Source organism: Hydra vulgaris, chromosome 12 (assembly GCF_038396675.1).
Source record: "Hydra vulgaris chromosome 12, alternate assembly HydraT2T_AEP".
Taxonomy (NCBI): domain Eukaryota; kingdom Metazoa; phylum Cnidaria; class Hydrozoa; order Anthoathecata; family Hydridae; genus Hydra; species Hydra vulgaris.
The window spans coordinates 68,479,062-68,499,860 of record NC_088931.1 but is presented as its reverse complement, the minus strand read 5'-3'; the positions used below and the strand labels follow the sequence as shown (position 1 = coordinate 68,499,860).

Here is a 20,799-nt window from a genome sequence, read left to right as displayed (position 1 = left end):
CTCCTTTAAACTCCCCTTTTTTAAAAACCTCCTCTAAAATAAAAAGTAAAAAAAGCTCTAAAAAGTAAAAAGTTCTAAAAATCTCTTTTTTTATTTTATTACTTGATTGTAGAATTTTACAATGCTTTTCGTGTCAATGGTGAGACCACATCTGGAGTATTGTGCTTCCATATGGAATCCAAAAAGAATAAAAAACATAGCATTTGAGGTAGTCTAGAAAAGGCCAACTAAACTAGTATAAGAAGTGAGTTGTAACATAAACATACAAAAAAAGGATTCTCTGCCTTGATCTGACAACACTGGACACTTCAGCACAACTTTTTCACAAACAGGATAGTCAAATACACCAGTAAACTGTTAAAACTTAAACTCAACTTTTTTCAAAACAATTATAGCAAATTTACAACTACTATAAACGGTATTTATATTACCATTTCTCATCATTGTAGTTTGATATATATATATATATATATATATATATATATATATATATATATATATATATATATATATATATATATATATATATATATGTATATATATATATATACATATATACATGCATACGCATACATACATATATATATACACTAGGGTGCTCCAAATTTTTTTTTCTCAAAGTTACTTTGCTCCCCGGATGTTTTCCCATTCCTTTCAGTATTTAAAATGAAAAAAATTATACTTCAAGATTTTAAAATAACTCTAAGCCTTGCCACCATGACAAAAATGTTTGTCACACCGTTTAACATTGAAAAAGTAACATAAATTGTTCGAAGTGAACTAGAGTTATTAAAAGTTGAATTTAAGCAATCAAAATTTAGGTGTAAACAATGATCTTGCCTAGCTACCATGATATGATAATGTTAGGCCTAAGAAAAATACTGATCCAGCCGTATTCGGAAAAACAATTATGTAAGTTTTTTCATAGATTTTTCAGTGCTTTTTTTCTGAATTCTGTTACATTGCGCCGGTGTTGTTGTCCACCACTTGTAACATATATTGTTTTTGTGCTTCGTCTCTTGTTAAAGTATTTGTGATGAGCTTCATTGCCCTCTTGGCTAAATTATTGACAACTTTTGCATGACGTATAAACATTGCCGCTTCTTGAAAATTATTGTCGGTTTCCCACTGCTTTGGAGGCAAGTGCAACCAGGCTGTTTCAATTCCAAGTAAATTGAACAGGAGCCAGGATTTCTTGCCAATCAGATGTACCAATTTTGTTGAGGATACTAGCTGTGGGAAGACAGGATCACCTTTATCTAGTGGTTTGCCTTTTTTTGCTTTGATAAGTTGTCTGGCAATTTTTTTTTTTTCTTTCGAATCTGACACCAAATTTGAAAAGAGCGAAAATATGACTGTTTCTTCTGCCAGATACCACATATGCCTGTTCAATGCTGAAATTGTTGCTCCAGCTACCTTGGGGTCAATTTTCTTGAAAATATGTAGATCATGCCATAACTGAAGATCATTTGATGGTGCATCGGCTGCAGAAGGGGCGGCTAACCACACTTTCACATAAAATAGGGCATTGAATGTGCAAATACGACGCAACTTTTCCATTTATTCAGGATCATAAATCAGCTGATCACCAAAAGCATACATTTTAGCACTGTATATAACAGTTGCGATCCAGCGTGCATGATGATGTGCACCAGGCTTGAGCCAGTGCACTCCACGAGAAGGCGTTTCTCCTAGAAGTGTGAGCACAAGTTCTGCACATTTTCTGTAGTCATCATGAGGCATGCTGTTACCTTCTGAGGCCAAGATTTGTTGCAAGAAATTAACAACATTAAAATTTTGAAATTTGATCGTTGTTTTATTGTATCCCAAGATTTTCTAAGTTCCATGAATTCAGGGGTGTCCGGACTGGATGTTGGACCAAAAATCTGTTGCCATGCGGAACACAAAATTCTCTCCATCACATGATGATGACAAGCAAAATATAATACTTTCTTGTTTAGCATCAATTCCAACTGTACACATGCACCATTTTTCCATCCTGAATTTGATGCAGTAGTATCGAAAACAAGACCAACAATGGACTGTTCTACTTTCCAATTGACTACAAGAGAATAGCTACTATTAGCCATTGTAGCACCAGTTCCATTCGAGATAACTGGAACCCCAAGAAGTTTACCTACTTTATAGTTTGGCATCCCAGCTACAAGAACACCTAGCCGTTCAGCATCCTCAGGAACAATTTTCCCATCCCAATGTAATGTTACATACTTCGGGGAAACAAATGTAGTTTCAATCTCATCGGCATTCTCTATTCAAAGCTTTTTAGCAGCCATCCAATGGCTTGTTTTCGATAAAGTCATACACTTCAAATCAGCTCTACCCTCTGCGAGTATAGTTGCCATGAAGGCCGTTCTTTTACCAGCTGATAAATTCAAGCTGTTCGCCATTGTTGAAATTTTGTCACTTTTGAAAGGATTTCTTGGAAGATCCAGTGTAATTTTGTCTTCTCTGTCAGGTTTTGGTTTTCTTAGTTACAGTATCAGCTTCCTGACATTCAAAATCTTCATCTTCACATTCGTCTGAACTACATGTAACACTAATATCCTCTTCTGATTCCATGTATGACTCGGGGGAGTCAACACTTGTGGTTTTTTTGAGAAACTTTTTGTTTGTACTTTTTGTCTTCTGATCCCAAAATAACCTTTCTTGAGATTTAACTGCTGTAAGAAATTCAACATCTTCTTTTTTTTGCTCATTATCACGAAGCTGGTCCGTTTCTATTTTGTTTTGAGCATCTTGGTGAACAATATAAAAGTATTTTTTCATATCTTCAATAAACAGTTTTTCCTTTGCTTCATTTGATTGACATCTTTTTTTCTTCTGGAGTGTCGTATAAATATTATAGAGATCCAATATTTTAGTTTTAACTTTGTCTTTGTGTTGTGTTGCAATTCCAGCTTTATCCCATTGATTTTAAATTTCCACTACAACTTTTTCAGCTATAGCACCATTACAACTGACATTTTTGGTTTGTTTTATCGGCCCGTTCTTCAAAAAGAAAAAGAAACGCAGCACATCTCCCTTTGAAGGTATTCTTGTTGGTAGTAATTCAGTTAATGGTTTTCCTAATAACCAGATGTCAATATCTTTCCTGAGGACAGGTCTATTCATGATCGTTTTTAACAGTTCCTTCAAAACTAATGATTCCGTATTATAGTGTAATATATACACTATATAGCGCTACAAAATTTCACATAATTTGTTTTAATCAAATCTGTTTGTCATATATTTTGTTGAAAAATTTTAAAATAAACAAAATGTTTTTTAAACAAACAATACAGTCTGCTTCTGTCTGATGAGTAATTCTTGTTTAACTTCTTTCATTAAATTCTTTTCCTAAAAAAAATTTAGAAAAAGTTTAGAAAAATATTTAGATTAGTTTAGAAAAAGGACTAACATAACTTTTAATAAGAAAATTCAGGGAGCTTATGGCAAGGCTTAAACATGACTAAACGACTTGATATTTTGTATTTTATCACAAAATAGATGAATGAATGGGAAAATTGCCAGGGAGCAAGATTCTGAAAGAAATTTTTTTTCACCATGCTTCTCTAGAGCACCCTAATATACACACACATTTTCTTTCTGATTCTAGTTCAGATTATGGTACAAAGTAATCACACTGCCATAGGTTCCTATGACAGTGTGATTACTTTGTACTATAATCTGCATTTTTTGTGCTTAAAAAAATGCACTTAATTTTTTTTGTTTGAAATTTAAAAAGATTAGTGCAAGGAGATGTAATAGATATAAAAACTCAATTTTTTCTTGAGATTTTGTTGACATGGTTAACTATAAAATATGTTGTGCCATTTTTGTAGCACACTCAGATTTTTAGATATGTTCATGACCAGATGAATTACAAGTTTTGTAAAAAATTAGGCCTGTTATTGCAAAGTAAAAATTTAGTTTTTTAAAAAAATTCCTAATACTTTATTAATTTAATAAATCTTAATATGATAATTATTATTACTATAATAATTATTAAAGATATTACGATGTAATATCTTTATTAATTATTATTACTTTAATTTCTATTATTTTAATATCTTGCTTTCCCACTTGAAACTATTTGATAATCAAATTTTGAATTCATTTGTTTACAAGTTTACTTTTTCAAGTTTTTTAGTTTTTGATTTATTTATGTTTTTATGCAATAGTTTAAAATATATTTTTAAATTTTATAATTAAACTAATATGTAATAAAATCAATATTAGCATACTTACTGATTCTAATGTTTTTAAATATGTTAAATTATTCTGTAATGCAAGTGATTGATTTTGAAAGTGAACATGGTTCCAGGTTAAAACCTGCTGCATTTCTAAATTTAATTTTTTGTTATAATAATTTTTATTATAATAAGTTTAAGATTTAATGTGCTTTATTTTGTGAAAATGGTCAGAAAAATTTAATTACTTTTTTTTAGAAATTATATATTGGAAGTAAAGGGCGCATATTTCCTTATACTATTAACTGGTTTCCAAGTTTGTACCTAGCAAAGTATATAAAAGTAATGCCCAAATCTTGTTACAACAATTGTTGTATGCGTATTCATGTTAGAGGATGCACAAAATGTAAGTTGTATTTCTTTGAGTATGCATGTGTAAAAAAGAAAGTATTTATCAACATTAAAATTAAACAACAATAATTGTAAGTTTTTTTTTGAAGTATAGAGTGATAATGAAACAAGTACTCTTTATTTTGAAGTATAGAGTGATAATGAAACAAGTACTCACTCACAAGTAAACACTACCAAGTCAGTCTCACTTTAAAATGACTAAAATGAAGTTATTATAAATTTAAGATAAATATTAAACTAATTAAGATAAGAAATAGTTAATAAGTATTTTATTAGTGTATTGCAGTTTTCAGTTATCAACATAGTCTTGTATTAGTTATAATACACCAGCCACTTTGAGCAGCAAGTTGTCACAGAAAAGTAATTATATTCAAGATTACCTGATCAAAAAGTGACAAGTTTTTATTAAGGCATGAATATATAATAGTATAAACAGCCAATATAGTAAATAGAGAATTAAATTGTTGCAAAGTTTACATAAACAAAATTATATTTATATTGGGGAAAAAAATGTCACTGATCAGCAAAAATATGCTTAAAATACGGCTTTTTTAAAACAAAGAGTTTGAGCTATTTTTACATTTTTTTTACATGAACTTTGGTATAAATGCAGGATATAGATAAAATTAGTATGTGAACTAGTAAAAACTCAAAATTATTTTTAGATTCATAATGGCAGCTACGCACATTTAAAAGTTTAAGAGATAAAAGTTATAGATTATCATTCCATAGTTTCTTAAATACTTGAAGGGTTAATTGGATTCCGGAAAATTTCATTGAAAAAGGATTTACAGATGCTGAATCATGTAATTTTTGAAGTATGAAAAATCACAAACAAACAAAAATAAAATAAAATTTGAAATAATCCTTTAGAACAACTTTCTACTCCTTTGTTGTACATTTTTATTATCAATAAATCCCAGGTACCTTGATAAGTTATGCTCTTGACTTTTTATTGATTCTTTGCAGTATCAGTTAATTTTTTATTTTTTAAATAATAATTTTGGATCAAAAAATTATAGAGTTTTGTTGCTAAAGGCGTTACTAAGGGTAAAGTTTTATACATATTTTCATAGGTAGTAAGTTTTAAAAAACTTTAAAAAAACAACATATAAAAGTAAAAATAGTAAATAAAAAAAAGTTTTTCTAAAAGAACACAAATTTCTTTTTTAAACAAAGATTTCATTATTTTAAAAAAAGGAAAGGCAAGATTATTAATAAAGGTTAGAATTAATTATCAAAATTAATTACCGAATATAAAATTTAATGAGGCTCTAAAGTATACTGGAAATGAGTGTTTAAATACTGCAATTTGAAAAAGATTAATTCAATACTTTTCTAAGATACAGCACATAATGATCTCCTATGTAGCTTATTATAAAAAATTTTTCTCAAAACCATGACAGGACTCTTGTCCATACCACAAGTTGTTAAAAAGTTTAGGTGAAAAATAATTTTAGCAACCGAAACCAGAGTGGTTAGCATTTATAACATTGTATTAATTTGTTTCTTGAATCTAATAACACAAAAAAGTGTTATTAGATTCAAGAGATAAGTAAAAGAAAAAACTCTTTGCAAGTATCGAGAGTGTGTGCTTATTAGATTCAAGAGATAAGAAAAATTGTTAGACTTACTTTTGTTAATGACACTAATAAAAAATTTTCTAGAAACCTTTAAAATTTAACTTTTAAGGTAAAATACAAAAATCAGCAAACTGAGAATAAGAGACATTTATGATAGACAATACATTTTTTGCAGCAATTTTTCGCATGTTAAAAAGATCTCTAATTTAAAAAAAAACTTAGACAAATAAGACAGAATGATTACAGTTAAAAAAGCAGTTGCACAGGAAGAAATACCATGAGATAGAGTGAAGCTTAACTTAAAATAATATAAAATAAAAGCTTTTACAAGGAAAATTAGAAAAGGAATATCTTATCAGCCTTAAGATTTATTGAAATAAAAGGCATATTAATGTACAGGGTTATGCGAAAATATAAATCAATTTATGCAGAAGTACAAATTATTTTATGCAGAAATGTAAATTATAAAAAAAAAATCAAAATAAGAAAATATAAATAAGATTTTTTTAAGTTTTTTTAAAAAAGTTAAAATATAAACTTGGTGTCAGCTATTTCAAACGCAAGGAATCAGTTTATTTAGTAAATTACAGTGTTTTTTTTAACTTCTTATTTAAATTTCATATTTTCTTTTTTTGATTTTCTTATTTTATTTATATTTCTGTATAACCCTGTAATAAGTTGTATTCCATTCATGAATAAGATGAACAATATCAGCTAATCAAATAATTTACTTATTAAATAAATTCATTCCTTACCACTGCATTAGGTAATAGACAGGTTTTGAATAAAGTATGGCTATAGTCTTCTGTTTATAATATCAATGAAATAATCACCATTATAAGCACCATCTGTTAACTCGTATACAATTATCCTAATAATTGAAATGGCTGCCATCAAGCTTATATTTTTCTTTTGTTAGCTGGAACCATTATATAAGCTTTTGTGTATATTGGAGCAAATCCATAATTAGATAAGGTGTGGAGGTTAAGCCTCGATTTATTTAAAAAAACTAACTTTGATGTTGATATATGTTGAACCTCTCTTTCATAACTCTGTCTTAAATCATAAGTTTTTATATTTTTTCTTTCTTATGGAACCAGTAATAATCACTTTCTTGTTATTTTCATTTTTTTATGTTGCCTAGAAACAAATGTCTAAGACACATGAAACCCTGATTCAGCCAGATTATCACAGTTTTGTTAGTGAGTTTTTTTTTGTTTAAAAAAAATTAACAGAATTAAAAAATGAGAACAAGAAAGAGAGAATTAGAGCCTGTTGATAGTGGTAGTGGTTGCTCCAGCTCTCACAAGCCCAAAAAAAGCCGCAAGAGTACCAGAATGAAGAATAATTTTTTAGTTGAAAATTCTGTAAAAATGACATCTGTTATGCTTCCTCTCAGGATTGATGTTTTGAAGCACCTGCTATATCTCCAGGAAAAGAAGCTACAGAACACAAAATTCACTGATATCTTGCCAGCTTGGTGTTGGTTTCAGGTAGGATAAAAGTGTATTCAAGACAAATAATTTTCAATTTAAAACTATAATTTAAATAATAACTATGTTAAAAAAATAGCAAAATGTATTTTAATAACCCTTCGTTTTTTAAATAGAATGGTATGTACCACAGTAACAGAGCAGTGTCAAAATGAATGCATTTTAGGATCACTCATGTTTACGTGGCTTAGATCTTAATTCCCAGTTATCAGTGCTAGTAGGCTGATCATGAATATCAAGGCATATATCACAAAGTATATGAATTTGAAGAAGTCACAGCATGAGACAAGCCAAGGATTGGTCGCTTCCAGGAAAGAGTTAATATGCTTCATTAAGAGGTAAGTGTAATTTTCATAAACACAAATTATGACAAATAACTGTTTGGATTTGAATATATTATTCTAGAATTTTTTACTTATCATAACAAAAAATAAATTGTAATTTTATTATATCAACTAACTTAACTTACTTTACTTTTTATAGGACTATTTTGGGCAAGCACTGACCACAAGACACTCATTAAAGCTATTAAGATGGATAAGTTCATATTAAAGGAAGACAAAGCAAATGACATTGCCTTCATCAGAGATCAGATAACAGATCGCAAGATGTGTATAAAAAATCTGAACAAAACCAGAGCTGACTATTCAAAGCAAAAAGAAAAGAGAGATCTGGAAAGAGTGACTAGTAGACTACCTTTTATTTTAGATGGTCAGGATTCTGTACTTAATACTTCAAATTCATCTGACACACTCAGTTCAAGTTGCAGTGAATATCAGCCTAGTCCTGTCAAAAAACAAAACACATCAAACTCTCAATCTCAACAAATTGACTTTAGCAAAGACACCATACATAACACAATGAGAACAGCTCTGGGAGCCAACATATCTGCCAATAAAATCACTGCTACTCTAACAAAGTTGGTTATTGAAGGGGGAGGTGATTCAGATAAGCTGCCTCTTTCATATTCAAGTGTATATAGAATGAAAAATAAGATACTTGAAGATTTTGATAAGTTAAAAAAATTTGCATAAGCAAAAATATTGCAGTATCATATTAACTACAAAGATGGCAAACTTGAACTACATTTTGATGGGAAAATAATAAAGGATTTAATACCTGAGCACTGTTACAAAGCGAAGGACAGAATCTGTGTACTTGTAAGTTTTAATGGTAAGAATTATCTTCTAGGTGCACCAGGTATTGAATCTGGCACTGGCCTAAACCAGTTTAATGCAATCAGTGAACTTTTGAAGGAGATGGACATAGCAGACAATGTGCACTCTTTATGCTTTGACACTACCAGCAGCAATACTGGAAAACTGCGTGGAGCTATATACAGGCAAATAAAAATAAGAATATATTTTTAAAATCTTATTACTAACTTTGTTGTTTAAATTTTTAAAGTACTATAACAATTATGTAAGGCTACAGAAATATTGATAACAATTTGACTGTGGCAAATATGAAATGTAAGAACGCTTTGTACTTTTAAGATTGAGATCTGACCTTGGCAAGCCCTTACTTATGTTGGCCTGCCATTACCACATAGAAGAGGTCCACATCAATCATTTCAAAAAGGCTATTGGTTGCAAGGCCACTGTTGGTCTTGAAAACCCTCTTTTTAAATTGCTTCATAAACAATGGCATTCCATTGATACTGAAAGTTGCCAGCTAAATAGGTTTGAATGGAAATCTGTTTGCGGAACTTGGCTAGAAGCTTAAGCCATTGAAGCAAAGAACCAACTTATGGAGATAGTAAAAACCAAAGCTTTTGAAAACTCAGAGGTTAGTTTAAAAATATCGTAAGCAGACATTTATTAAAACTCTATGTAATTATTTTTAGAAGCATTTTTTTCATTGCGTAATAGTATTTAGATTTAGGAAACAGTCAATAAAAACATAATAAACTTTTAGACTGGTAAGAAGAGAGATGATTACCATGAGCTGGCAGAATTATGTCTTATGTACCTGGACCCAAGCTTTATCTGCAAGTTTAAGAAACCTGGTGCTATGCATCATGCCAGATTCATGGCCAAAGGTATTTATTACATGAAAATTCTCTTTCTTAAAGATTTTGTGCAAAACCATATATATCTGGATTCAGCTCTCATCACCAGGATGGGCAAGTTTATTGCTATCTTCTATGCACCCAAGTTTCTGACTAATGAGAAGCCAGACATTGCTCCATTACAGGTATTTAAACAAAGTACAAGCATTAAGTTTAAATATAAATTTACTATTACTAAATTTTATGCATTAACTGTAAATTTAAAAAATTACAAGAATATATCATTTTTCTTTATCAGGACTTGAATTCTGTTTGGAAGATGTCCAGGTATGTTGAGGATGAACCTGCTGCAAGTGCAGTTTTTAAATCATGGGGAAACCATAGCTGGTACCAACTGTTGTTCCAATTGTGCTGGCAAATTCAGACGATTCAATTACTGAACAAGAAAAGGAGAGGATTGCCAAAAAGCTCTATAACATACCCGTACCAAATGATTATGACATGGATAGACATAGCAATAAAGGTTTCTTGCCTGAAATAAAAGACATGTTTGTACTTGACAAGCAGCCAGAACTGGTTGACTTTATCACTGCTGAATCGTGGCTAATTTTTGAGATTTTAGGCCATGACAAAACCAAGTCCAAATGGATGATTTATCCAGCTAGCTCCTGGAATATCGATTCTGATTATTTAGAGTTCCAGTCTAGTTCCAGATTGTAGTGAGAGGGGTGTAAAGCTGGTACAGGAAACAGTGTGTCAAGTTAAGTCTGAGCATAAGGTGCAAAAGCTGCTCAAATTCAAAAACAACTGGACCATGTAATCCTCAAAGACCAAAGCTGCCTACTGTAAATCAGCTGAGCAGAAAACACCAGCTCAGCTTTTGAAAGAGTTTCCTGAAATAGAAGGTATAAATGTATTCAGATCCTGTGAAATGAACACTGAATCAGATAGCAGCACTGATTTGTTTCCTGATGTTGATGCCATAGAACAACTGTTTTGTGACCATAAGGCTGCTAATTACAGCTAGTTAACTATATTTTGTTGAATTTTGTAATTTTTGTTTAGTAAACTTTAACTATTGTTTGTATATTATAGTATTTAAAAGAAATTGACGGGGGTGGGCTCCCCCCCCCCTCCTTTTTTTTCTCTTTTTTTTAAGGCGGGTAATCAAAATACACTGTTGATTATTATGTTTCTATAAAGAATTTAAGCATACATAAAAAAAAATCAAAGTTCTATCTACATTAGAAGACCCACCGCCAGAAAAACGTGGATTTCATTGATTGTTTGGTTGCAACAAGTAAAACAGGTTAACATTTTTATAGGTCTAGAGCTAAGTATCAAAATTAACCTACAATGATAATTTTTGGTATATATTTTTTATATAACATAAACATTCATTTGTTAAAATAGTATCCAGTTTTTTTATTTATTTCTCGTTATATTATGCAATCTATAAAAAAAAAGTTTTGTTTGAAAACTTGATGAGGCCAGCGCGAGGTAAAAAAATAATTTAAAAAAAAAACAACAGTTTTTCGTTTTTTTATTATAGTCTGCAAAAAATTGCCTCTTATTAGTGAAATTTTTTCCATGACCTAACTTTTGAATACCTCTAATACTTATATGTATTGATTTATTTTAGATTTAAAAGTAATATTTTTTATAATTAAAAATGTCAATGAGAAATGGGAAAAAGAAGGCTGACAAATGGGAGGAAGTAACTGAAGTTTCAATTGAAGTTCAAGTTTGAACTTGAAATTGAACAAATATGTTTCTGCGCAGCAGCCTTGTTCATAAAGTTTTTGGAAGGCTTTTTTTGTTATTCACTTTGCAAGGCTAAGAAGGCCACTACAGTTAAGACTCCTTAACTGTAGTGGCCTTATTTATAAGTGGATGCCCCCTACAATAACTTATAAATAAAATGCATTTTTAAACCAAAATGTCATAATGCGTTTTTATTTAGTATATGATAAATTATAGCAATGCAAAAAATAATACAAATTCTAGTGGCATGCTCAGAAATATTAAATAGACTTCAAAAGCTACACTTGTAAAATAATACTTCACAACTGTGTTTTAAAAGACTTAATGGCTAACAAAGGGACTTGTATATATGGCTTAAAAATATGACTTTCATACTTAAGTATATGGCATAAGTATACTAAGTATACTAGTATAAGTAAGGGATTTAAGTATATTGCTTGAAGATAGACTTTTATACTTTTTTTTATCAATAAAACCATATCTGTTAGTTTAAACAATATAATTAGGAAAATGAATTAGAGAAATACTTTCTTTTACTTTAGCATCAACACAGGTTTGAGTGTATAAATATTTGTGCCTTAGCATTATTTGGCATCTAGCTATCAGTGTACACCAAAGGTTTTGTACACTGCATATCCTGCCATTCACCTCTTATATTCTTTAAAAGAAATGTATGCTACAGGCAATGTGTGCCATTAACACACTGCGTATTTTTGAAAAATTTACATTCTGGGGGGCCTGCCATATGCAGTATAATTCAATAAGTTTATATGCTGATATAAAATTTACAAAATTCTGGTATCTCAGAATACCAACAGTTACAGACAAAGGGGACTCCGGACTCTGGATAATAACAGGGAGTTAAGACTCTGACTTTGCATCCCTGTTCAATTGTTTAAGATATCCAAAATATTTGATAAAATAAGTTTCCATAGCCCTATCAATCACTTCCTAACAACTGCAAGACAATATAACATGAGAATTAGAGAAAGAGAGATATTAAACAAAGATTCAAAAAATAATATAATCAAACTTCTTCACAAACAGAATATCTTTGAACACCTTGCCACAATATGCAAAAAATTCAAATTCAATTAGCTCTTTCAAAAACAAGATGGACTTTATATTCAAATATAGATGGAAAATAAGATAATGAAACTATATAAACATTATTGAAAATCCCATCATTAATATTGACACAATTTAATAAATAATAATAGTAATGATAAAATCTTAAATGCTAATCAAGAGTTAAAACTATCAAAAGTCTATTCTCATATCAGAAATTAGCAACAATTTAAACAGGACCAAATCTTTTAGAATTTCACCAAAATCAAACTAAATATAAAACCAAAATAAAGAGTCAATAGAACATAATTACTTTCAAGGGAAAAGTTAGAATTACTTTCAAGGGAAAAGTTTTAAAACAATTCTTGCAAATAAACTTATAACATTTTCCACAAAAACCTGATGTTTTTTGTGTTTTTTGTTCTCAGAACAGTGTTTTTAAATAGCCACATTTATTGACTCCATTCATAAATGCATTATAATGGCATAATATGTCAGGTTTCTAAACAAGGTCTTGATTTTAATGGCAGTTAACAATTTGCAGAGAAGTTACTTGGATGGAAGACATAACATAAATTAGCTGCTTATCCTTTCAATGTAATGTCGTTAGATTCCAGAAAACTTATTTCACCTTTCTGAAGTAAATTAATTTGAGAACTTTCCACAATCTGCAAAAACTTTTTTACATCCATATATTTGACATTATAGTCAATCGTATATCAATTTAAAGCTTGTGTAGAAATTATCAAAATAATTGAAAATGTTTATAAAGATAGGTTTGAAGTCTTTTTTGAACTCATAATTTGTAACTTTTTTTGAAGGTTTCTTAAAATATTTTGTACCAGCAAAGTTAAATACTTTTTTTGCAATTTCCAGCATCATTTTTAAGGAGGTCTACCAATCTTGAAATTTAACATGTATTATTTAATGATATTTTACTTCATCATCTTAATGCATATGCATTATAGGTGTTAAAAAAAGTATGATTTGCTTTGCGCTCCAACATCAATATATTCTCGAAAAAGCCCCAAGTAGTGCCCAGGTTTTAGTTTGGCTAAACATGACTATTTGGATAAAAGTTTTATTAGTGCTAATAATTTGAGTATTTGTGCACGATAGGTGTTAAATATGCTTGGAAAGAAATTAATGGGACTTTTAAGGAAGCAAATACAGAGAATTACAACTGTTTTTTGGAGCTTGTTGAATAACTTGTGATGAGCTACCTATTTCCTTTTATGAAAAACTGTTCATTATACCAAATGTTATGATACCAAGCTGTTCACAATACCAGATTTTTAGAAAAGTCTCATTATGTTACATTTTCAGGAAAGTATTTTATCTGAAAATGCAAATTTTTTCTAATCTTCTTTACTTTATAAAGTTAAAACAACTAATAAATGTGTTTATACTTTTATGCAAAATTAAAAATTAAAAATAAGTCAAATAATGCAATTAAAGCTTATAATATGGATGTTAATGCAATGTATCACATGCATTAATATAGATCAGTATGACAGCATTCATTTAAAAAAAATCATAAATTATCTAAATATAGTTCATTAAAATTTATTAGTTATTAAAGAAAATTGATAATTGTTAAATCAATTTTTTTAATATAGCTTTAGATGCTCCTGCTCAATTAAATATAAGTGATGAAAACAAAAAGTTAGTACTAAGTTGGAAAAAACCAGATTCTCCAGTTTCAATTCTAAAATATAAAGTAACTTTTTTTTTAATTACTTCATTTAATAAAAAAATCAAATGTTTACATAATAATTGTAGTATGTATTCAATAAAACACCAAAATGTTTTATTTTTTTAGTTATATGTATATTTTTGTCAAACCAGATAAATGTTGAATCACTGAAGCCATACAACAGCTCATTCTTTTTTTTCAATACAACGGAAACAGTTAATACAAATATTACCATTGAAGTTGACTTTCATGCAGCCATCTTTAACATATCTGTAGATGCTGTGTATGATGAAGATTATTTTGTTAAAAAAGAAAGTATGCCGCATTATTCCAAACCATTTGGTAGGTTTTTTTAATTTGTTTACCTTCATACATTTTTAAATGTTTTATTAATTTGTAATATTAAATTATTTTGTTGATTCTAACAATGTTTTAAATAAAGTTTATTTTTATTCTAGCACCTCCAGCACCAACTTATGAAGTGTTAAAATACTTTGATAACTACACTGAAGTATTTGAATGTCAGTTTTATAGTGTATCTGATATCAATGGACCTGCCAGGTTTTTCATTTTTGTTATATGTTAGATATATAGAATTTTTCCGTATTTGTTATATGTTTGATATATTTTTGTTATATTTTTTATGTAAAGAAACTAGAATTTCTATATATAAAAAAACAACCTAGAAGTTGTAAAAAGTTTGTTGCTATAAATGATGATGATTTTTTCAATATTTATAGTTTTTATGAGATAATAGTTGCATATGAGAACATATCTTCACTGAATATGGAAACATTGACTTTAAAAGATCAATCCACTGCTGATTCATTAAATCTTTCCTATTTTTTGGCTGGAAAATTTTCTTCAAATAACTTTACTTCCAGCTCTTTAAAATTTTATGAAGGTTCAGAAACAGTGAATAGTTTGAATGCTACGCTGTCAACACTTACGAAATTGTTTCTTTATATTCGTGCTGTCATTAACATGAAGGTTTTTGTTGCATTATGTTTTTGTATTAAATCAAACTCAATTGTTCAATTTTATATGTTATGTAGAATTTTGAGTTTGAGTTTTTAAGTTTAGTTTGTTTGTGATTTTTGACTTGTTTTGTTTGAAAATATATTTTTTTTAAGTTTAATTTTTTGTATGATTACTTTTAGGATAAATTTTTTAGCAATTTAACATATTATGGTAATGCCGTAATGTTGACTATAGGTAAAGACCACATTTTTTTCAACTAATAATAAACAAAGATATTTGGTATAAATTTTAACAATATTTTTTTTATTTCACTGACATTCTTTAGATCGCAAAACACTACCTATAAATATTAAAAAATGGGATAAACGCAGTGGTTGTATCATTGCTTTAGTGAAAGGACCTTCAAATACAAAGTAAACATTGCTTTTCAAGTTTTATTTTAATAATTTTTCATATAGGTTAGTTTTTTAACATTCGATTTAAAGGATTTATGAAGTTGTTGCAATGAAAATTAACATGAGTACAATCATTAAAAATGCTACATCTACTTATAAAGACTTTAAAGTTTATGAAACTGCAGATTATAATGAACCTTACATTGCTGCTTCATTTAATGCTTCTATGTATGAAAAATACAGAAATTTTGTTTTAGGTAAGTCTTTTTTTATATAAAAAAAATAAAAAAATAAAAACTTTTTAGGTTAATCAATCTGGGTTTAAAAAAACATTTTTGTCAGCTTTTTTTTAACTTTTTTTTCTTATTATTGTAAATGTTTCTGAATTGTTTCATTTGAAAAATTTGAAATGTGTGAAAGATTTTCTGATATTTCATTTGTTTTAAAAAATCTTAGAAATAATGTTTGGTTGGTTGTAAAAATAATCAAATATAACTTAAGAGAGAAAATGAACAAAATAAATGATTATTAGATGTATGCTAAATGCAAATTGTAATAGTTTACATGGTTCATTATTTATTGAATCAAGGAATGATTTAATATATTATATGATATACCATATTATCAGGCCTTGTTATTGTATTACACAATAAAATCTCATAACAAGGCCTGATAATATGGTTAAAGAAAACACATAATGCTAATAAATGTAACTAACTCAGCTTTGATATTTACATTGTTAAAAGTTAAATTGCGTCATTAACATATTTTAAAGTATGGGGTAGTAATTAAATTTAATTTTAAACTATATTAAAATTTATTTAAACTAATATAACAAAAATTACTGAAGAAATCTAAATTTGGTATTTGAAAAATGTTATATTTTCTTATAATTTATTTCTTGAAACAATCTTATTCTTAACATAATCTTTTTTTATTATAACTTATTGATTTTTATTCAATGTAATATTTTTAATTGATTATAAGCAATTTGTAGAGAGATTTTAGTTATCTAAAAAGTATTCATAAACAAAATTTAAGAGAGATTTTAGTTATCTAAAAAGTATTCATAAACAATCATAAATAAATTACATCTAAACTTGACACAATATAGAATTAATAAGGAAAAAAAAATTTAAAATTTATTTGTAAAAAGAGTTCTTTTAAACAAAAATACTTCTCCTTTTTTTAAAAGAGAAAAATAAAGTTTTTAAATTGCTTTCATATATTTTAATCTAGAATGAAAAGATTTATATTTTACATAATTAGTAAGGAAGAAAAAATTCTTCTATAATAAATATTGCAAAACTATTTTACATTTGTTGAAACTATGTTTTACATTTTACTGGTTACTATTTATTTTACATTCCTTTATAAATAAATATAAATTTTTAAAGTCATATTCAAGTCTTTTTAAAAAAACTATTTACAGTTGCAGTTAAATGCTCTTTTTTTACAACCTAGTATTTTCTGAATAAACGTCACAAAATAAAAAAGTTTCATTCCAAAATAAAAAAGTTTTGCTTAATCTAAAACTGCTGTACACGTACCCAATTGCCATTTCGTATGTAAAATGAGAGTTGGGTAACACTTTTTAACAAGGTCTTTGTGCTATAGATCAGGGAATGAATAAATTTATTTCTGAAATTAATGTTTTTAACATTTAGGTAACATTTAAAAGTTGTTAAAAAGGTAAAGTAACAAATTATCAGTGAGACTTTTTTTTTTACCATAAAATTTATAACATACATTCATATGTACTATTTTACATATGCATGTATACAATTTTTAAAGTAGTTTTGTTTAAATGGTTTTTTGTTTTATAGTTTTGATAAGTTAAGCATTTTTTCATCCGAGTATTTGGCGGATGGTTTGATTCAAAGTGAATGTAGAGTAGTCGATGATTTTGTTTTTTAAATGGTTGATGAATAAAATTTACATTAAGAAAATTAGTTTTGTTTAGGTTGGTTTCAATTACTATTTGGGAAACTGTGTTCTAAAATTTCAATTAATTTTTCTAAAGTTTCAATTACATTTTTCTGATTTTATCTAACTATGCAGCCACTTTGTTGGGTATTACCACTAATTGATTATTGCTCACTACATAAACAAGAAGTTCCACATTTGATTCTCACCACGTCTCTGGTGTTAAACTTCTTTAGTACATACATTGACTAAAATTTTAGGTTCGAAAAGGTATAATCTATTTAGTATGAAGGACTTGTGTAGCAGCAAATGGTTGAGGTTACAGAGTGGCGAATGGAGTGTTGGTATTTTGTGTTGCTCTAATTTTAATGAAGTAGGTGTTTTTGATATTTTTACGGGTCAAATCAACCAACACACTGAGAGACACTAAAGAACTGCAGGATTCTATCAGTAGACATTCTGATTGATTGAAACAAATAGTATTAGTTTTAACAAGATATGGCACCTCCTCAAACAGCTTTTACAGTCAAAACATGGTAGTAAGTAAACAAAGTAGATTTATTGCTCTGGCCAGTTAACTAAAAAAGATACAAAAAAAAGATATATATTCCTTTTATAAATAGTTAATCAACGATCTTGTAAAATAATTCAAAGCAAATAAAAAATAGGCAAATAAATAATAAAAAGAAAGGAAGAAAAGTAAACAATCAATTTAAAATAAACAATTAAATGATGAAAAAAAAATGCTAAGATTGAAATTAATAATAAAGTATATACAAGATTGTTATTAATAGTAGACTTTAATTATCCTAAAATTACATTGTCAAACAGTTTAGTTAAAGACATTAGAACAAGTGATAATGAACCCAACAAAGAATTTTTTTTAAACATCTTTGCTTCCAACAAGGCTGCAAGCAACCACTAATCAGAGTTGGAAGTTACTTGAAGAGAAAAGACAAAGACTCTAGAGCAAGATAACGATTGACAGACGATTTAAAGTATTGCAAATTATATGAATCAGGAAAGCAAGATAAAGAAAGCAAATTCCAAAAAAATGATGTTTGAGGAAAAAAACTAGATGAATAAGACTTTTTGGAGCACTTAGTAACAGTCACAGAATAAGGATGAGACTTATTTGAATGACCCTAGCTCTTTAGAGCAGTGCCCATTTTGAACACAATAGTGATGCAACATTCTTTAACAATAGTATTACGTCTGTAAGTACTTTAGACAATATTTACTGATAAACTTAATAACATTTAAATTAATGCATTTACGTCCTCTTGGCAACATTAAACAAGGATATTCTGTATTCATATGGAAATTAGCTATCAACAATGAATTGACTAAATGCAAAAATAAAGCATCAAATAAATATTTTTTCATAATAAAACTATTCTGAAATAAGTAATATGGTTGAAGGAATGAACTGGACAATGCATTTTAACTGTATAAATTTTTTTTATCAATTTACTCAAATATCATAAAATCTTTTATACCACAACAAACTAGAACTCATAATCCCAATAGATCTCCCAATAGATCACACAAGGAATTTAAGATTTAGTGCGTATCAATAGGTCACTATGATTAAATTTATATTCAAAAAACAACAGACATGCTAAATGCAAAATAGACAGGCTAAATACAAAAGCAGTATGCAAAGACTTAAAAAGTAAAGTACTACAAGCAAAACGCTTATTTAAAAAGTATCTTGTAAGAAAATCAACCCACAATCCAAAACTACTATTCAAATATGTTAACAGCAAATATAATTTCAAAAATACCATCAAGCTTTAACGTTTGATAAAAAACTAATTAAAGAACCTAACCAAATAGTGAACAAACATTATGATCACTTCAAATCAGTCTTTACCAGGGAGGATACCAATAGTTTACTGATTCTAAAAAATTACTTTTTGTTTTACCCATGTGAGGCAAAAATAGATAAAATAATAACTGTGAAATTAATAAAAGAATAACTTTTTCAGTTAAATGTATATAAATCTCCAGGACCTTTTTAAAAAGGTAAAATCAATAGTACTAAAACGATGTGCATCTTCTTTTGCATTACCGCTTGCTAAAATTTATAAAAAATCACTCAAAACTGAAAGAGTACCAATTAAATGGAAATTGGTAGACATAACCAATATATATAAAGAAAACAGGCTAATTGCTAGCAACTACAGATAGAACAATTACAAGCGGTATTCCCACTAACAATGATTTCAAGAATCAGTAATTTCTCTATTCGTTACATATATCAACAATTTTTAAAACACTCTAACTCCAGAAGTTTTAGAACACTCTAAGCTCTTTGCAGATGACACTAAGTTAATCAGGAAAGTAGTTAAAATTATTCAAAACTCGCATTGATAAATATCTAGTGCTATATGATTTGTAATCTTTAATTTATTAACCGAAAAAAACTAAACAATGTATATGTTGTCAAAGTGAAATTAATTACTGTTAATTTCATTCGTAGTTTTCAAACTACTACAGCTTTCTGTTATATTATACTAACAGGAAGAAATATATTATACTAAAAAGGAAGAAAATTGTTAACAAAAAATAACTTTTAAAACTTATTTTTAACTAATTTAAATAATTGGTAATAATTGGTTATTATATTATAGTCTACAAACTGCAAATGTAAAGATATTCTTGATCTTCTGGTTATATAAAACTATAAAATCAAGTTTTCAATTGCACCTTCATCTTAACATTGGTTTACACTTTTTTAAAGATGATCTTTGCAGTCTCATAAGATTACTTATCATTCTCCTTATATAGTGTACAGAGTTTCAGAATCTAAATAATACATTAATGAATTCAATATAACTGACATAAATATACATGGCTATAATATTGAACAATGCTCTACTGAGCTAAAAAAGGTGGTGCTCTTATATGCTTATAATCTAATTTAAATTTAAATATTCGTGTCATCAAAAATATACTATAAAAAAATTTATAGTATCTTCTGATGACACTAACTTACTCATAATAAACAAATCATTAAAAAAAATCAACAAACTTTTTAGTTTATCCAAACTAATTTTTTTTTTGTTAGATTTGATAAATTATATTTAATATGTAATTAATATAATTAATAAATACTTTAATACTCTTGAAACCAACAAAACATTTTTAAAAACTTTTTGTCTAATTGCTTAAGAGATATTGTTTGTAGTTATTATTTTTATATATATCTTTAACTAGAACACAAGAGTGTCCTCAAAATCTTCAGACTTTGAGGACACTATTGTATTCTAGTTAAA

General features: G+C 28.0%; 1 protein-coding gene across 2 annotated transcripts in view; it reads left to right on the top strand.

Moving 5' to 3' along the window:
* LOC136088953 (uncharacterized) overlaps positions 1 to 20,799 on the top strand; it is a 149,970-nt gene that overhangs the window by 98,559 nt on the left and 30,612 nt on the right. For both annotated transcript variants that reach the window (XR_010642664.1, XM_065814239.1), the window contains exons 9-16: positions 4,449 to 4,596; positions 14,140 to 14,240; positions 14,369 to 14,558; positions 14,675 to 14,777; positions 14,957 to 15,206; positions 15,377 to 15,431; positions 15,523 to 15,610; positions 15,683 to 15,849. Coding sequence is in view for 1 of the 2 variants with exons in the window: in XM_065814239.1 (XP_065670311.1) it covers positions 4,449 to 4,596; positions 14,140 to 14,240; positions 14,369 to 14,558; positions 14,675 to 14,777; positions 14,957 to 15,206; positions 15,377 to 15,431; positions 15,523 to 15,610; positions 15,683 to 15,849 (1,102 nt within the window). In the remaining variant the exon portion in view is untranslated. The remainder of the gene's footprint in view (positions 1 to 4,448; positions 4,597 to 14,139; positions 14,241 to 14,368; positions 14,559 to 14,674; positions 14,778 to 14,956; positions 15,207 to 15,376; positions 15,432 to 15,522; positions 15,611 to 15,682; positions 15,850 to 20,799) is intronic.